Source organism: Cryptosporidium ryanae (assembly GCF_009792415.1).
Source record: "Cryptosporidium ryanae isolate 45019 chromosome Unknown contig_68, whole genome shotgun sequence".
Classification (NCBI taxonomy): domain Eukaryota; phylum Apicomplexa; class Conoidasida; order Eucoccidiorida; family Cryptosporidiidae; genus Cryptosporidium; species Cryptosporidium ryanae.
In genome coordinates, this window is record NW_027125515.1 from 100,206 (window position 1) to 119,200 (window position 18,995).

Genomic DNA, 18,995 nt, shown 5'->3' on the forward strand with positions numbered 1-18,995 from the left:
ATAAAGTGATAATTAATAATTAAATATAAAGATAAATAAATACCTATAACTACTACTATTCATCATCATCCTCTATATCTTCATCATCTCCATCTCCACTAATTGATTGTAATCCACTATCATGATTTATTAATCCTGGTATTGTCCACTGCTTGTTATTCTCTATTTCAATGGCACGCTTTAACGCATTGTTCTTTTCAATCTCAAAAATATGTTTGCTTTCTTCGTTAGTAAATTCTTTAACTTGGATTAAGAAATCATGCAATACTCTTTGAAATTCTATAATTGTTTTACTGTGTACAGCATTAAATAGTTCAATAGTAAACGCCTCCACTTGCTCTTTTTGAACAGTAATGAATGATGTAATTATCAATTCTGCTATATATTCCATAACACGAACCTTTGTTATCTTACATACATTACCCTCACAAATACTGCACTGAATTTGTGTGTTGTTTAAGTTAGGGTTTCCAGAAGAATCGCCAATCATTAAGGAAAATTCAACAATTTTAATTAATTCGCAGAGTATCATTGTTTGATACTGAAAACCTGATGTATGTAAGGTATCTGTTAAAACGCTAAGTATTTCTCTAATTAAAGAAAAGTAGAATGCGTGACAAAATTGTGAAAGTGCATTTACTTGTATAATTGAATGTGGGGAGGCCACTTCTTTATTGTTATTATGAGTAATCAAGTTTATAAGTAAATTGTAAAACACAATTAAACCTTTCTCCGCCATATTCGGTTGTTCATGTCTAATTGCCCAAATAATACTTTCTACATACAAGGTTAATATATTTCCTGGCAAATTAAAAAGTTGTATGAAACAAAATTCATTACAGTCAGATAAAAAATTGAAGAAATATTCTCTGTGGTCAGGATATGCATGGAAATTATCTTTAATCATTGAAAGGGTGCAGTCAAATATGTGAAAAATAATTGTATTAAAAAAATCTACATTAACTCTGATAATGTCATTTAGGCATATAATAACTGTACTTGAAAGTAAAAGAACGTTAGCCTCTTTAATATCAGATATACACCCATGATAATCTTCAAGAATCGGAATAATAATTGGCTGAACAAAATATTGAAACATTCCGGAACCCGAGATATTATTGTACGCAATTGACTGTAATTCAGTGATGTAACCTGTTGAATTTTTGTTCTCGGTTAATTTTAATTTTTTTCTAGGAGCAACAAATCTTATAAATGAATTAACTAATTTTATGATTTCTCTCTTAGAAATCCTTAATTGTTTTATGTGAGCGTGGGAAATGACCAAACTTCCTCTTTGTTGTACTTCCTTTGAAATAAAATTGGAGTACAATTTATATATATCTACCAAATGTGAGCTTCGCTCTATTAAAACACGTGCAAATCCCACACCACAACTAGATGCAATTGTTTCCATAATACGAACAATTATAATAAGTTTTTGTGAAAACTCCATTGAACATAATTCATTTATAAGTTCGTTGTTACCAAATGATCTTAAGTCATTCAATTTAGATATAATGTCATTCCAATAAAAACCATCAAATATCTTCAACAACTCTGTAATATACATATACTGCTCATCAACATCCTTAAGTGAATATATTGTAAGAGAGATTCCTTGTATTAGAATAATTATCTGTTTATCATCCAAATGTTGCCTTAATTCTTGTGAGTATATAATCATATACTTTAGAAACTTTAATTCTTCACATCCATGATCAATGTTACCCAAATTCAATTCGTGTAAAATATTTCTATTATTATTGACTCCATTACCAACATAATTATTCGAACCCATTGATTTCTTACATTTCATTGATATTTTTAGAAATGCTTCACAAGCCATATCCTTTACTCCAGGAAATGTTTCATGCATAAATTCAAATAATTTGTTAATTACTGTCTGTAAGAATTTCCAATGATCCCTTAAAAATCTTGGATATTGGCCAACAACGTACATAACACAGCTTGCAACAGCTGCCTTATTTGCTTTACCTCTCTTTCTCTCACAAAGCATAAGTAGGGATTTTATTACCTCAATAATTAATTTCCTTTCAATGCATTTACTCAATGTACCACTTATGCTTCCAACTGCCCAACAAAGCCTGTTGAGTTTTATTGGATTCCATTGGTTTCCATTATTTGTATTACAAGAGCAAGATATTCCACAATTAACACATAAAGATTCAAATTCCTCCTGTAGTAGTTGCATTATTATTTTTTCCATATAATTCTGACCCAAATTACTTAAATAAATTAGAATCTCACGTAAAGTCTTATACAACGATATTTCATCTGTGTCGGGAATATTTTCACGGGATACTTCTCCAGTTTCAGGATCAATAGCAATGTAAACTTCCTGTGGCTTTGCCATTCTGCATATTACCATTTTCCTAACGTCACATAAAAGTGGCTGGTAATGAGCCAATCTATTGCTGTATTCTTCGGGGTTGTTGAATGGATTTTCTTGTTTGTGTACTTCTGTAGAGTCCATAGATCCATATGAATCTTTGCTCAACAAAAATAAAGGGGAACTAACTTGAGAACTTGAAGAACAGTCATTTAATCTTCTTTTTGAATTTTCTAATACCTCATAAACAAGTTGTTGGGTGAAGTGAAGCCAAAAATCAATGCAAACCTTAAATACCTCCTCATTTTGTATGTAACTTATATTCACCATTCTATCTAAAGCGAAGTCAAGGCATTGAATTGTTTCTGGGTATTTTTCGCAAATAACCAATCTGTGATTCTTTATAAAACTGGAAAGTAACAAAGCAATATAATTAAAATATCTTTCATAATAAAGTCTCATACTTGTTGACATATCTGGAATATTGTCATAGAAAACATATTCACTTGGAACTTCTTTTATACGATTTACAATTGACAACCAAATATTAATCATTTGGTCCTCTACATTCTTCATAATATTTCCATTGCTATCCTTTACAGTGTCTTCAAATTTTAATGAGGCTATCTCTGTTAAGCACCTTATTGATTCAAGTCTAAAGGAAGGATTGCTCCAAAAATGATCTAAAAGAAGCTGGAGCAGGTTATATTGAATTGAACTATTTGAGATATTTATTGTTTGTGATAATTGTGGCCTCAAATCACATTCTAAAATGTAACTTAAAGGAATCCATTTTAAGTAGTGGCATAGACACTGTAATGAGGAAACCACTAAATTTACCTTAATGCTTTGTGGATTCTCAATATAAGATGTCAGTACAAAAAGTATTAGTGAGAATATTTGTGGGAATTGTTGATTCAAAATATCCATAAACTTTTCAACTTTTTTTGAAGTCATCTGGTCTTCCCCAAAGTCAAAAACCTCCTCGCTCAACAATCTCAAAAGCTTCATTGTATTTTCACAAATATACTGATTGGTCTTAGAGGCACTGCATATTTCAAAGATAAAATTTTCCCAATTATCAGGCCATTCTTGTTTAACTATCATTATCAATGTTTCATTTGTTTTGTTCAAGAAATGTTTATTCTCAGTCAATACTTTTTCATCCTGGCAAAGCTCAATACAAAGCTCTGTTATATACTGTTTTATTCCTGTTTTTTGATCAATTGGAAGTATCTTCCACTGAAATTGAATACACTTCTCTAAAATACTCAGTGCATAAAATTTCGTGTTAAAACTCTTGCTCATTTGCAATATATTTCCTACAACCCTCCAAGAGTCTGTTTTTTGTTTTAATTCGGTTAGTAACTTGTCTGCAACAACTCTGTCCCCGGGGTGTAAACCATACATAATCCCCACCAGTTCATCCAATATTTCGACCCTTTTCAAATCATATGGCTGGGAAAAATCTAACAATGATGAAATATCCATTGTGAAAATCAAAAATAATAAACCGTTGTAACACTCTTATTTTTTTTGACTTATTAATGATATATTTTCATCAATAATTTACCACAGTTTTTTATTTTAATCTTAATTATTATGTAAAAAGTTATTTTTCAAGGACTCACAAACACCCCAATAAATAACCACAAATATTTAACAGTTAAATAATTTCAATGCCTATTGTCTACTTGTTAAGGGTAAAAGAGCCAAAATATTTAAAAAATACCGCCAAAAAAAATTATGGTCTCGGCTGACGTTTTAAGGCGTGCTTGTAATTTTGTGATATATTATCAGAGTATTTCAGTAGTAATTACTTTGAGCAAACGATGAATGATTTTTATATCTTTTCTGGTAATTTTTCATCTATTTTGGGATCTTACTTTGGTAGAGTTTTAATTGAAAACAATCAGTTCAAAAATCGAAAATTTGGAATGGAAATAATTGAATCAAAAAATGATTGTGACTTGAACTTAATTGCAATTTTAGATTCTAACTTTGAAAATTTCACAGAAAATTGCAATAATATAGATTACAAAGCCTTAAGCTCTAGTAATTTAAATATAGTCAATGAGTTCAATAAAAACAATTTTAATGACATTTTTTCTAAAAAACAGATAATGGAGGATATTAATATTAAACCTATTTGGGACGGGAGTGTCGATATTTTTGAACAATCTAGTGCTAGTAATATATTTTTGACAAAGACGACGCGTTATTACTTCAAAGATATATTTGAAGAAAAAAATATTAAATTGCTCAAAATAAAAAATTTGAATTATGAATGTGCACAGAAGAAAATTCTCGGTAACTGTTATAATGCTTTAAATTTAAGTAATACCCTCATTACTGATCAAATTGAGGAGGTTATCGAAAATGTAAGGCATAAACTGGAAAATTCTGACCTAATTAGAACTTTTTATTTCACACTTGAGGCAGATAGTGTTTATGGAGATATATCCAAGATAGTTATGGATTATTTACAAGATGAGGTACCGAGTTCACGAAAACAATCTATAATGCTATTATCAGCAAACTTTGATTCTATTTTTAGCGACGTGCTGAATTTTTCTGTAGCAAAGTGTCTAGTTGATCACAGTGAAAACTCAGGTGATATTTGGTTAATGAACATGTCAAACATAAAAAACATAATTAATAAACTAGTATTTGAATCATCCATTAATCAATATTCTTTATTAGCAATTGCATTAGATCAAATAAATAATATAAATAACAACTTTTATAATTCATACAATACACCACGTGATGCATTTAGAAGTTGTGTGAATCATCCATTTAGAAATATTGCATCCTTGATTTATCAAAGTAAGATAGGAGCATTCACTGATAAAAGCATTACTAACTCTATTGAATTAATTTGCAAAAATTATTTTATTGACTTTTGTGAAACTGGATTTTTTGAACTAGACTCGCTTGATAAACATAGTATATTATCCTTTACTTCTGGTATAAAAGGAAAATTAGAATCAGAAAAACTTAACAGCAAAATAATAGATGGTCTTATTTCTCACACTGATTTCTTTTTTGAAGAAAACAAAGCACATTATTTCGGTAAAGGTTATGAAATTTCAAGCATTGTACATCCTATTTGTAATCTAAAAAAATGCAATTTATTGAGTGGGATTTTAAAAAGCACGGTTGACATTAGAAAAAATACGAGGAATATGGATGCAATTAGGTCTCACTTTAAATTAGAGGACGAAGAGATTGCCTCAATAACGGAACAAATTCTAAATTGGATGGATTAAAATTCATTCTAAGTATTCACGAGATATATATAATCTTTGTTTTCAATAGCTATAATTCCTAACTCAGAATTTACTTTAATTCTTCCGTCCTCCAAGTTACTATTACGAATTGTTATATTTGAGATATATCGTTTTTTCAGCATATCAAATGATCTAATTCCATTTTTATCTAAAGTAAATGCTTTATTTTCCTTACTATTTATTGATGCTGATATTATATAATCATTTTCTTTTTTTTTTTGAGTTAAACATGTTTTTTCACCATTTAAAACGTTTAAAATAAATAGTTCAAATCTAGAAACTACACATATTTTATCAAATGTTTGTATTATATTTGAGGTTCCAACGTTAGTTTGAGTTGAAAAAACCATTTCGGGGTTAACTATTAAACTCAATTCAATAATTGGAGAGTCACAAATAGAGTATAATGCAAGTTGTCTACTTGTTTTTATATCCCAAATAGTTATGCAACCGTTATTTAGGCCACCGATAGCAATTTTTTCACTATTATTATAAACTACCTTTCTTACAAAACTTTTGTTGTTATTTGAGAAATATTTTATTGTTCTTTCTGATTTCAATCCATGAATCTTTATAGATCCATCGTATGAACCTGATAAGATGCAAGTTCCGTCACCATTAAATCTAAAATCTGTGATGTAATTTTTATGTACATTTTCTATAGATAGGATAAATTCACGACTCAAGGAACACCATATTTTTATATCTATGTTTTCACTTGTACTTGCAATAAAAAAGTTTTTTTCGAAGTCGTCTTTATTTGAAGTTATATAATTTACAAGTTTGCTATCCTTTAATCTTATCGTTGATAAGCATAATACTGCTTTTTTATTATTAGAGTGAGTGTAAAAAGTTGTATTTTTGTGGGACTTGTCAAAAATATTTTCAAAACAATCTCCAATAAAAATATAACCTTTTGAAGTCCCAGCTAATAATTTTTCACCATCAGGAGAAAATGATATGCATTTAATTTCTCCAGTATCATTTATTCTCGCACTGTGAATAAACTCATTTGAAATCAAATCATCTTTTTGTATTTTATTCTTTGACTCCATTTTCTTTTCACTACTCGGTCTTGAATTTAAACATACTCCTAAATTAAAAATGTTATAGCTATCATTATCCTTTACAAAGTTAATAACACCACTATCACAATTTGTATTTACTCTATTTAATGCGATACCTATTATTTCAAGTAACTTAAATCGTGGCAATTCATCAATATATCCTAGTAATAATGAAGAAATACGTTTTCTCGAGTTGATCATATCACCGTCTTCCATATAATTCGCCTTTACAAACTTATAAATAGATGAATATTCACATTTTTCAGTATCATTTTTTGAAGTATGTTTTATTATTTCAATTGATCTTTCAATTACTTCTGAAAAATGTTCATACCTTTGTGGGTTCAAAATTCTTAAATGTTTATTCAAAGGTTCCGAATTTTCAAATAATAGTTTCGCAAGATACGGCTCTTTTAATTCAAGCAGTTCGAGTAATATGTGTTCAAAGATAATTATAAGCAAATTAACTGGCAGTTTAAAATATTTAATTAAAAACAACAAGTCACCCCATGAACCGGTCATGACTTTATTCTCAATTTCATCCAAGTTCTCAACTCCATTTAAATATACATTGCTTTCTTTTTGAAGAGAAAAAAAAGTATCTTCAAATCCATTTTCCAGCAGGAATTGGAGAATCAATTTAATGACACTATCGCCTGAAATATTTATTGAAGACATCCTGAATTAATACTATTTAAAAAACACATTTTTGCGCTAATTTCGAAATATAGAAATTTGAAATAATTGAATGCAATAAATTGTTAAAAGTATCAGTATTCTACGATTGATCTAATTGCTATAAAACAGTTATATCTTGAATAAAGTTTTTGAAAAATGATACTAATGAATTTTCAAAAAAATGATTTTCAATAATAGTTCCAAAAACATAATTCGGTGACTTAATCACGTTATCAAGATAAATTGTAGAATAAAGTTGCCTATTAAAATAGGGAATTTGCAAGAAAAACTAGATCATATGTAATTGAACTTACCTTAGTAGTTCGTTTCCATAATACACTGAGGGATTAGTCATTAATATGAACTAAAAACATTAGTAATTTTTCATTTTCTTTAAATTGAGAACATACCTTATGCCCAGAAAGTGTTTCAAAACAAAACAGTTTGTACATTGGAGTTGTGTAGGAATTAAATCTGATATAATAGTAATTTGAGCGAAAAAATACCTTGCAAGAACCTACCCCTCTTTATCTGTATTTACATTGGGAACCAGTCTTTTGCAGAACGATTTCATAGAAAACAATAGACCTTTTAGTAGCTTTATTTGTCTGAGGTACCTTTTTGGGCTGAATTTTCTATTAGATGTTCTTAAGTCGCAACATTCTACCCTTGTTGATGGCTTCGACAGAAAGTTCCTATAGATATCGTTTTATTTAGATGCTGTGGGATATTGAGAATAAGTTAAACCAACCTCCAATACTTAGTTACCTGTGCTTCAGCCACGTTCAAGTGGAAGACACATACTTGCCTATGAAAAATTGTCAAACTGTAAATTGAGGAGTCAATAGAATCATTTGACGTCATTTAAGCCTTAGTTAGAGTATTAAAACAAATCAAATGTTGTGGCGGTATGTTATTTGAGAAATTGTATCTGTATTAAAATATTATCGAGCTCAAAAAATAAAATAATCGTGAAATTAACATTTGGAAAAAGCTCTGCTTAAATGGATTCATTTCCATCTTCTCATGTTGATTCCAATTCACCAATTAGAAGAAGCTTTAATAGTTCAATATCAAACTTGGTCCCAGACCAAGACTTGAATATAATTCGTACAATATCTAATATATGTAGTGGATTGACGTTTGTGAGTGGTGTCATTTTACCTGAATCTCAAGAAAATACATCTGAAGAGTGCAAGGATGAGTCCATCTTGGAGAAGAATAAATGGAAACACATAGTTGATGCAAAGATGGAGATGGAGGTCTCCAGGATGTTTAAAATTGAAGAGCTTTTAACAAATCTCAAATCAAACTGGGAAGACATAAAATTAAAAAATAATTTGAATAAACAAAACATAGAGCTTCTTGAATCTAATAAGATGCAATTTATAAAGAATACCACTGAATTACAAAAAATGTGTGATCATTCACTTACAGTTTTAAGAAATCTCGAATCCCAAACAAAAACTATCGAAGAATACATTTACCCATATCAACAATATAATGTATTATATCATAAATTACAAAATGGTGGATTTATATACAATTTAAATGAGGTTTCTAATTGCTTTGAAATAATTGATAATTCAATTAATTTTTTTCAGGAACATAACGAGTTGAAGTACAATGATTATTATACCGAAGGATACAGGAAGTTGAGGATTAGACTTTGTAATATGATGAAAAATTTTATGAAAAATATTCTATATGACAATGTTTCAAGAAATAGTATTGATTGTGATATGCCTGAAAATACAAACTTCCAACAGATATTAGAATCCGGTAACTGTGGCGAAAACAAGTCTAATGATCGGAACATGTCTTTATATTACACAAAATTAAGAGCAAAAGGAACAAACTTTAATAAGTATCTAAAATTATTAATTAAAAGATTTTATATAACTCACCAAAATGACGTTTATAAATCTACACTAAAAGAAATGGAGGATGTATATATTAATTACAGACTTTCAGATGAGTGTTTTGGAATAAAAGCATTCGTAAGGTCCAAAAATGATGAAAACTACTTGAAAAAAAATTCAAAGAATTGTTTGACATTGAATTTAAAAAATTACACTAAATTGGCTTTGAAATATTGTAAGTGTGAATGGATTGCATACAATTCATTTTTCAATTATGATGAAATAAAAAATAGGAATGAATTTGTGTTTCCGGAACTGTCTAAATTTAAATATAGCAATCAGACTGAAAGAAAGTCAGTTGAACAAGAAGGAATAAACTCAATAGGTAATTTAAATTTTACAATTCTTATAGAAAGAATAGGTGAAGAATATTGTTCTATATTTGGTGTTCATGTAAAGGAAATATGTTTTGATCCTGAAATGCTTAGAGAGTCAATTAACTATTTGTCACAAGATATTTTAAATATATCAAATGAATTATATCAAACAATTTACTTTCCTGACATATATTTATCAGCCTTTCTTCACTATGTTGTCAAATTACAAACAATTTTGATTGAACAACTACTTTTTAGCACAGAAATGTTTATAAAGAAAAACATTATTGAATATGAATTAAAAGAAAATGAGCTAAACTATCCAGAAATACTTTACAATCATAATGCTGATAAAAAATTAATAAAAAGTCTTCAATCTTTGCCTATTTCTCAGAACAGCAGTGATGATAATACACATTTAGCTGTTAAAAAAGAAGAAATATCTGATGCCATTGTTATTGATAATGAAGGCAGTAAATTAAAATCTAAATCTAATAAAGATACTTATAGTGATATCTATTTATATGAAAATGAAGTACTGACGAATATATCCTTCCCTCCAAACACCATAAGGCTTCAAACAAGTAGCGATCTCGACGAAAACAATTGCGAAGATGATTATTTTGGTTCTTGTAAGAATGAGGCAGACATTAAAGAAGACAGTACAGTTTTCTTAAACAGTGATGTTTCAAATATTAATACAATAAAAGTTAGTATTGGTAGTCACCCAGTAGTGAAAAATTCATTATTAGCACTTTCATATTTACATTGTATTGTTCCTAGTTCTACATTTTCATATTTAAATGACCTAATAATTCAAAGATGTTGTACCAAGTTAATCTCTGCAAAAGACTATATTGGAAATAATTTTTATAAAAACGATAAGATATCGAGACTTTATCATTGTAATCTATTCGTTATTAGAAATCTTCTATATTTAAAATATGAACTTATTGCTACTTGCAAACAGAGTTATATGAAAGAGAACGATGAGATTAGATTAATTGGAAACATAAGTGAACTCTCACAATTGAATGAAAACAGAGGTTTGAACTATGACTCTGTTAAATTTGATAGAATTCTGACAGGAAATTCATCTTCTGTAGAAATATTACTGGGATCTATTGCTAATATCATAGATTTATTGATATATAATCATCTTGAGGATTTAATTAACAATGCATGTTCAAATATAAGTTTACCACTCACAAAAATAGTGCTTCAGGTCCACCCAGAAATTCAAGAAAATGACATAAGTGAACTGCAATGTACAAGTCACAGTTACATTAAAGACTCTATTCATTCATTTTGGAGGAATCTTAAGTTACATGTAGATAGTTATATTCTGAAGTACATGGACATTTATCTTTCTATTGCTGGGAAACAAGAAATGGAAGCACTTTTTTCTCAAATTTTTGACTTAATTAATGATTTTCAAACTAAAAATGAGCAAGAAATTGATTCAAAGAAAATAATTTCCAATGAAGGTTGTAAAAGGAGAGGATCATTTACAAGACACTTTTCTGAAAGTGAATTTGAAAAATTACATTTAAATAATGTTATATCCTCTGTCATTCCAAGTTCTCTATACATTTTTTTAGCAATAAAAAAATCATTACTGGAAGGAGTTGTTTACGAGTTTGACCACGTTCTCCACAGGAGATTGGGAATTGAGACAAATGTTGTTGAAAATGAACTTGGTTGGAAACTTGCAGAAATTCTGGATTTTCTAGGATCAACAGAGGAAAAGCTCAGGGAAACGAATTCCAATGAATAACCAACCAGTAATATTATATTTATAATTAAGACCTCAAAATCTTTATTCCAATTTATTTCTTTGACATTTATTAGAGTAGTCGTCAGCTATATCTTGTATTTTTCTTAATAATTGCGCTTCATTGTTTAACATTTCATTATATTCTAACTTAAGTTCATTTAACTTTTTTAATGAATCCGACATCATATCAAAAATAAGAAGCTGCATTTGCCTAATTGTGTTGTTTTCTTTTAATGAGAAGTTATTTAATTTGATATATTCCTTTGAGTTTTCCTCATTTGAACGTGTTGACACGAAACTTGTTCTATTTAAATTTTTATCTGAGTTGTTTGAGTCATTTATTTTATGCTGTGAATTGTTTTCTTTCTCCTCTGTGGAGCTAGCATCATCAAAATCGGTATGATCGTCCATTATTTGAACTGTGTTTTCTGAAGAAAGTTGACAAATTGAGTCTATTACTTGATGCATTGTCTGACAAAGATAATCTATTAAACCCAAGCCATTATTTAATGAATAAATACTATCTTTTCTTGAATAATAATTATTATATATTAATCCTGATATATCAGTTTGAATCGATGAATCTGTATGAGGGCTTTTAATTTTATTTTTGTAATAATATCCACTTATACCCAGGTTACAGGTACAAGTTGGAATTTCATTTTTTTCCATTCCTGATAATGGATGGTTTGATATTTTAACTTTTATGTTTTTTGCACGATTCGCATATTTCAAGGTGTTGTGTGACTCTTCAAATGCTTTTGAAGATGGGGAAATATTCGCAATCATGACTACAAAACACTTTTCGCCTTCCAAGCTATTTTTAAGAATATGTGTAAGCTTTGAATCCCTATATTTAACATGAAGTTTAGTATCGCTATGATTTGATGTAATTGTCCCATCTATATTTGGGCTTGCAGAAGCAAGAGAGTTTATACAATTTGCTAATGCAAGTAATGAACGATTAATATGTGCACCTTCTGTAAGCCTTATTCCTCTGTTTTGTGTTGCACTTGCTCTTTCAGAACCTGCAAGATCAATGAAAGAAATTTTACACCAAAGTTGAGCATTAGAAGTGTCATTAAATGAAGGTTTGTACAACTTGTCCGCAGGAAAGTGATCATTTTTGTAGTTGTTACTTCTAACAAATTTGTTTGAATTGGTTGATTTAATTCCATCTGCAAAAACGGACAGCTGAAAAATAGCATGACTTCTAGAAGAAACGTTATTAGCTGCAGTTTGTTCAATTTTTCTGTGCTTATTTCCAAAGTTCAATGCTTGTACTCCCTCTTTACCATCAGTAATTAACAACTGTGTAAGGTTGCTAATTTGTATATTTGATTGATCCTCCAAAATTTCACAAGAATACTGACCACTACTGATATTGACGTTATTAGATGGATTTAACAAGTCTCTTATTGTTTCATTATATATTTCCATGTAAGAAGCAGTCACAAAAAAGTTTTGATTTCTCTTTGCTGCTATAAATTCCTTAATTTCTTGATTTGAGCTTGCGAAATCTTGACTCACCTTTGCCCAGTCAAAGTTTGAGAGATGTTCAAATGCTTCATTGATTCCCCTTATAACAATTCCTGGATTCTTCTCATTACCAATTATTGTATAAGTCTTACCGGTTCCAGTTGCACCATAAACAAAAATTGTAAGATTAATCCCGTTAGTTACTGAATCCTTTATAAAATTACAAACTGAAATATTGTAAACTGTTTCTTGATCGGAAATAGGAGGGAATATATGATCAAATGTATATTCATAATACCTTGTTTGCTGTGAAAGTAGATATGTATTTTTTTTTCCTGGTTTTGAAATCACCACCTTTTGGTTGCTCCTGACATCAATAATATCTTCATCATCACTCCCTTCTGCATTTGGCCTTATTCTAAGAACAACCCTGACCCTTTCCATAATTAAAAATGCTCGATGATATATTACATGTGTTTTTACCTTAACGGTACGTTATTTCCCCACACGCGGCCATTATCATTTTGTACTCCGTTTAAAATTGCATGTAAGTCTACATGTAGAATTGTTAAGACAAAAAAAAATGATAATAGATAGAATAAATAAAATTATATAGATGTATTTCGGAGTGGAAAACGAGTTAGTAATTCAATATATTATTAATAAAAATTAAACTGAATTATTTTATATTCAAGTTACATAAGACACATGGAAAATGAACTACAATAAAGTCTCAATTATTGATAGGAATTAACTATAACTAATAACAAATTATATTTATTTAATAATATTTTTTTATGAAGCGGTAGAAATAGTGTCAAACTCATCTGATCGTGATCTATTTCTTACAGATCTGGACCGAGCTGCAAGTTCTGAAAGCTCCTTTTTTAGAGCTCTCTTATCATTTCCATAAGTAAAATGAAGTAGTGAATATAGTAACAGTGATATACACCAAGGGAATACTGTTAGGAATACAAGTGAATTTGAAAGTGCATTTGCATTTCTAAGCCTTGATTCAGGGTCCATTTGATTTACATTTTTAAAGCTTGCTTTATAACCAAACACATTTTCAGATAAAATTCCAACAACTGGAGCACCAAATGTTGCCGCTGAGATACCCTCAAAAAGTACTGCAATTGAAAATACAGTGGCCCTATGTGAAGCTCTAACTACATCTGATAAAATAGGTCTGCTTGATGCTGCTCCTGCAATCGCAAAGAATCCTAACAAAAATGATAGGAGTAGGAAATAATATATAGAAGATGCTTCCTTTGGAACTACAAGGAATAAAATGCACATTATTGGAATTCTTATTGCCATTGATATCTGACCAACAAGCGGCCTACCATGATCTTCGGTAATGTTATTTAAGTAGTCGCCCATTAGGCCACCTAAGGGGCCTCCCAACATTGATCCTAAGAACATCATAGCAACAAGAACAGCGGCTTGGAAGTTGCTGAGGTCGCAATATTGGAGATACATTGTCATAAATGTCAAAGAACTCCAAGGAATAGTCCCTGAAATACCTTCAAAAATCATTAGAATTACACTTTTAACTACAAGACTTTGAGTAATTATGTTTTTTGTAAATTGAATAGTCGAAATATCTTCGCTCAGTGTATCCAATAATTCATCATCTCCTTCATGAGATAAGAAAATATTTGTGTTTGCCAAAGACAAAAGTTCTTCTCTTCGACTTTCAAGTGATAATGAACTGTGAACTGACTGTGTATCTGATTCAATACCACCTGTATCTGGACGCGTCGCCAATGTAATGCTAAATTCATCTTGTTCATGTTGTTCTGAATATTCGTGATCACTAATATCTGTTGTTCCTGTTTCTGATGATATTGTCATTGCTCTTCTAACACGATTCAAATGTAAGTGTGGAATTTCGTCCATAAATAGTACAATAATCCCTCCTAAAGTTGCACTTAACAAACCAACCAATAAAAATGCGAATCTCCATCCCTGAAATCCTGCAATTAATTTTTGTGACACAGAAGTGGTCAAAACCGCTCCAAAAACTCTTCCAATACAACTTGAAAGCTGAATCATTCCAAAACCAAAGCCTCTGTTTTTTGAACTTAGAGTGTCAGCCAGTACACTTTGTGCAAGTGGTCCAACACTTCCTAGAAATGCACCGTTAATAGCTCTTGTAATCAAAACTTCCCAATAAAAACTACTAAAAGAAAGTAAAATCGTTACAAAACCCCAGGCGGTAACTCCAGTTGCTAATATGTATTTTCTTGAATATCTATCTGCCAATAAACCCCAAATTGGACAACTCATTGCCAAACATAGTATTTGACATAAGATTATGTTACCAAGATCCTTTGGAGTCAATTTTAAGTCAACTTCAAGTGCCCTAAGTGATGCGGGAAGAAGTTGTTCATCACATCCATCAAGTGAAGCAGCCAAACAAACTATGGCAATACTTCTAATTGCAATGTTTTGCAACCTTCTTATCTCAGTTGTTTCATATAGTTCAATTGATGACACTGAATCCGATGTAAACGAGTATTTATTGGCATTTATAGATTTTTTTGATTTTACTAAAAGCTTTTTGGGAAGCTTTTTTGTAATTACACTATCCTCATTAAGAGGTTTTTTATATTCCGAATCTATCTCTAACTTATCCATCTTAAATACTTTACTAACTACAAAAAAGCAATATTTGTTGGCTTTTTACTATTTACAAATTCACGATATCGTAGGCACGCTTGTAATTTTACAGCATTTTTGCGTATAGTTGTCTTTCATGCATCGGCCTGCATTGTATGGGCGGTTAAATTCTAGTTTAAATATTTAAAGTTCCTATATGTAAGTATCCTGTATCGAGGCAACATGAAAAGTAATTCTGGTTAAAATTAAGCTTATATTACAATTATGCACATAATTTCATTAATATAAAGAGTCCACTATTCTTTTCTTTGAGTACAGCATACTGGACATTGATGTAGTGTAGTGAGAATGAATCTGCAACATTCTGAACAGATATGGCTATTGCATTTCAAACACAAATAAATATTCCCTGTTGTTTGTGTGTCATCAACAAATGAAAGTTCGATTTTATTTTCGAATGTATTGTCACACATTTTACATTTGTTATTTGAAATTGATTCTTTTTCAATATGGTTATCTTGATTTTTGGTATTTAGTTTATTAATTTTTGGATGTTGAAATAAATATGCAAATGACCTTGCTAGATGGTTGGAAAAAGTTAAGTATATTGAACATACAGGGCACTTAGTCGGTAGATGACACACAATAGATTTGCATTTTGGGCATGTATATCCGCTGTTCGTTAACCTCTGATGGCAAGAACAAGCAAATGAATGATTTTGATTTGATGTATATTTTGGAAAACCCATTGGAACAAGACTTGTATTTAATGACACATTTCTTGAGTTGCTTGGTGGTGGTTTAACTAAATTATCAAGAGTTAGTCTTATGAGATGGTCACTATTAATTGCACATAAACATATTCCACCTGTCATTTTTGTTATATACTTTATTATATAGAGTTCTGGAATGAACAGTATTGCATTTACTGCTATGTTATTTGAACAGAATTCTTTTATCCACTCATCAAACATAAATGTGTTGTCTATACTTCTCATACTTCCCAAGAAGAAAATAACTTCCTTTGTTCCATATGGGGGAATGGAAGTAAGTAAGAACTTTGCCTTATCAAGACTATTCTGTATGGACATATTTCCCTTACAACCTTTTCTCATATAATTAGTTATAGATGCAATTATCTCATCATAATTAGAGTTATATGATATTATCACTTCTACTATTCCGTCATATACAGAAATAACAGAAATCTGTGCGAGGGGGTTATCGTTTAAAAGCTGTTTTATAAACACTTCATTGCATTTTAACATACTTTGCATTCGGTCGGGCTTATAGTCAAGCTCTAGCATATTTGACGTCATATCTAATATCACAACAATATTCCTAAGTAATCCGCGCCTGACGTTTGGTAAAGATGATTCGCGTAATATATCATTAATTGATTGTTCTGTTGAAGAAATTAAATCATTTTTGCCTTCCTCATCAACAATTACAAGACCTTTTTCAGTCTCAACTAGACGCTCCCATTTCTTAACAATTCCTTTTTCCCACGTATATATCGTGTCGTCTTGATCTTCTAAATTGTTTGGGAGGGTACTAATGTCACCTAACTTCTCTGCATAGTCCATTACTAGAGAAAATTAGAAATCCATACTTTAATATAATGTTTTTAATACTAAATGTTTATTTATAAATCCCGGAAAAGTTTCAAAAAAGTAATTTTTTCTTTTCTTTGATCAATATATATATCTATTGATTATTTTTTTTTAAAAATACTAATTATTTTAAATGATAAACGCGCCATTAACAAATTTCTTTCTTTCTGTAATAATATCATGCAATTAAATATTATTTCAATATAACATTATATGTGATTTTTAAAAGTAAGTGAAAATTATTGATTCAATTGTATTATTTTTTTTTAGATTAAAGCTTAAAAGCGGACATTGCTCTTTTTTATATCAAAAAAAATGTTTTGAAAGTACTATTATATTAAATATGTACATTTTTGTAGCTTGAAATTATGTTTATTTAAATTATTTGCATTATTTACACATTTAGAACTACATATATTTTTCCACACACAAATGAAACTAAAATTTTATTTCTCAAAATAAGGAAGTGACAGTATCAAAGAGAATCTCTCCTGGAAAAATAAATTAAGTCTTATGCTTTATAGTTAAATAATTTTATTTTATAATTATATATTTTAAAACAAAAAATAATACTCATAATAATGATCTAAATTGAAGAAACAAATTTTAAGAAAAAACCAATTAAAACTATTTAAATACATGTTAATTTTAATTAAAAACATGTGTTGATTATCTATTGTGCTTTAATGTAGATATTAATAAATGATTGCAATAGGTGATATTACGTATTAGGTGACTATTCACAATATAAATTTGAATTTCTAAATAATTTCAATTTGTTGTCTTTTTCTTTCATTTTTTCAATATGATCCATTACAGCACGATTTTCTAAAATATGCTCGTCGGAACAATTTATGATGAAATTGTGTAGTATTTCGTAATCGGTACATCTATTGATTAGTGACAACAGAATTTTGTAGAATATATCAGAAATAACCTTTGAATCTATTCTATCTCTAATATAGTACAGTTTTTCAATTATATTGTTTTCCAATATTTTATTTGTATGAAATGCGGAGTAACTTCCAGCATTGTATATTATTAAAAAAACTGCAATAATTACCAATTCTTTAGGAAATTTTAAATAATGTGTTATTACTTCAATTCCATTTGACAAAATGAAAACCATACACCATTTTTCAGACAACTTAATGATTTTATTCAAAGATACCAAAATAGGGATGGTAATGTCATTTACACAGTTCTTAATTTCATGATGACTTAAAATGTCAACGAATAACCCTACTATTCCCATGTAAACTAGTTGTTTACACTCGCATCTACTATCTGGAGAAATAATTATTCTGCACAGAGTTTTTATGGTATGAATTTTAATTGGAATACAATCGTCATAAACCAAAACAAATATTCGAGGACACATTTGTAGAGGTTGCAATGACTCCAAAGTTACATCTGTATTTGCTTTATTATCAATAAATCTAATTACTGATGAAATATATATAATACTCCAAATTCTCATTGAAACATCTTCAGAAAATAGTAATTTTATTGTTTCTGTCTTAATTTTTGGCCATGATGTTAGAACAGCGTTTGTGGAGATGCGAACCATTCTTACAATAACACGTAGTATAGCATTTTTACATCTATTTGTAATACATTTTGTGTTATACTTTAGAAATATTTTCATTATTAAATTCAAAAATCCGTTTTTGATTGCTACTCTACAAAGCATAGGTTGTTCTCTCTCTACAAAATAAAACAAAATGAGCGCAAGTACTTGTTCGGTCTCGCTAGTAATCAATTCATGGTTTTCCTTCAATAAAATTTGTATTACGCTCGTAATAGCATCTAGGAATGTTTGATTTGATAGAATCTTCATAAATTAATTGGTTTAATTAGCTTTGTGTATAAAA

At 29.4% G+C, this 18,995-nt stretch overlaps 9 protein-coding genes across 9 annotated transcripts; 2 read left to right on the plus strand and 7 right to left on the minus strand.

Moving 5' to 3' along the window:
• Window positions 1–55: 55 nt before the first annotated feature.
• FG386_003230 (exportin 1) lies at window positions 56–3,841 on the minus strand (the record flags this gene model as incomplete). The annotated part of the gene is made up of 1 exon (XM_067342458.1): window positions 56–3,841. One exon carries the CDS (start codon window positions 3,839–3,841, stop codon window positions 56–58), a length of 3,786 nt encoding a protein of 1,261 aa, XP_067198399.1.
• Window positions 3,842–4,182: 341 nt separating this feature from the next.
• FG386_003231 (uncharacterized protein) lies at window positions 4,183–5,503 on the plus strand (the record flags this gene model as incomplete). Its single annotated transcript, XM_067342459.1, has 2 exons — window positions 4,183–5,464; window positions 5,493–5,503. 2 exons carry the CDS (start codon window positions 4,183–4,185, stop codon window positions 5,501–5,503), a joined length of 1,293 nt encoding a protein of 430 aa, XP_067198400.1.
• A 127-nt stretch (window positions 5,504–5,630) lies between these two features.
• FG386_003232 (WD-40 repeat protein) lies at window positions 5,631–7,388 on the minus strand (the record flags this gene model as incomplete). The annotated part of the gene is made up of 1 exon (XM_067342460.1): window positions 5,631–7,388. One exon carries the CDS (start codon window positions 7,386–7,388, stop codon window positions 5,631–5,633), a length of 1,758 nt encoding a protein of 585 aa, XP_067198401.1.
• Window positions 7,389–7,506: 118 nt separating this feature from the next.
• On the minus strand, window positions 7,507–7,962 carry FG386_003233 (uncharacterized protein; the record flags this gene model as incomplete). Its single annotated transcript, XM_067342461.1, has 4 exons — window positions 7,507–7,648; window positions 7,703–7,752; window positions 7,799–7,862; window positions 7,910–7,962. The coding sequence occupies 4 exons, from the start codon at window positions 7,960–7,962 to the stop codon at window positions 7,507–7,509; spliced, it is 309 nt and encodes a 102-aa protein (XP_067198402.1).
• Window positions 7,963–8,392: 430 nt separating this feature from the next.
• Window positions 8,393–11,404, plus strand: FG386_003234 (uncharacterized protein; the record flags this gene model as incomplete). Its single annotated transcript, XM_067342462.1, has 1 exon — window positions 8,393–11,404. The coding sequence occupies one exon, from the start codon at window positions 8,393–8,395 to the stop codon at window positions 11,402–11,404; it is 3,012 nt and encodes a 1,003-aa protein (XP_067198403.1).
• Window positions 11,405–11,446: 42 nt separating this feature from the next.
• FG386_003235 (uncharacterized protein) lies at window positions 11,447–13,327 on the minus strand (the record flags this gene model as incomplete). The annotated part of the gene is made up of 1 exon (XM_067342463.1): window positions 11,447–13,327. The coding sequence occupies one exon, from the start codon at window positions 13,325–13,327 to the stop codon at window positions 11,447–11,449; it is 1,881 nt and encodes a 626-aa protein (XP_067198404.1).
• A 351-nt stretch (window positions 13,328–13,678) lies between these two features.
• FG386_003237 (transmembrane domain protein MFS family sugar transporter) lies at window positions 13,679–15,526 on the minus strand (the record flags this gene model as incomplete). Its single annotated transcript, XM_067342465.1, has 1 exon — window positions 13,679–15,526. One exon carries the CDS (start codon window positions 15,524–15,526, stop codon window positions 13,679–13,681), a length of 1,848 nt encoding a protein of 615 aa, XP_067198406.1.
• Window positions 15,527–15,804: 278 nt separating this feature from the next.
• On the minus strand, window positions 15,805–17,094 carry FG386_003238 (uncharacterized protein; the record flags this gene model as incomplete). The annotated part of the gene is made up of 1 exon (XM_067342466.1): window positions 15,805–17,094. One exon carries the CDS (start codon window positions 17,092–17,094, stop codon window positions 15,805–15,807), a length of 1,290 nt encoding a protein of 429 aa, XP_067198407.1.
• A 763-nt stretch (window positions 17,095–17,857) lies between these two features.
• On the minus strand, window positions 17,858–18,961 carry FG386_003239 (uncharacterized protein; the record flags this gene model as incomplete). The annotated part of the gene is made up of 1 exon (XM_067342467.1): window positions 17,858–18,961. The coding sequence occupies one exon, from the start codon at window positions 18,959–18,961 to the stop codon at window positions 17,858–17,860; it is 1,104 nt and encodes a 367-aa protein (XP_067198408.1).
• Window positions 18,962–18,995: the final 34 nt, after the last annotated feature.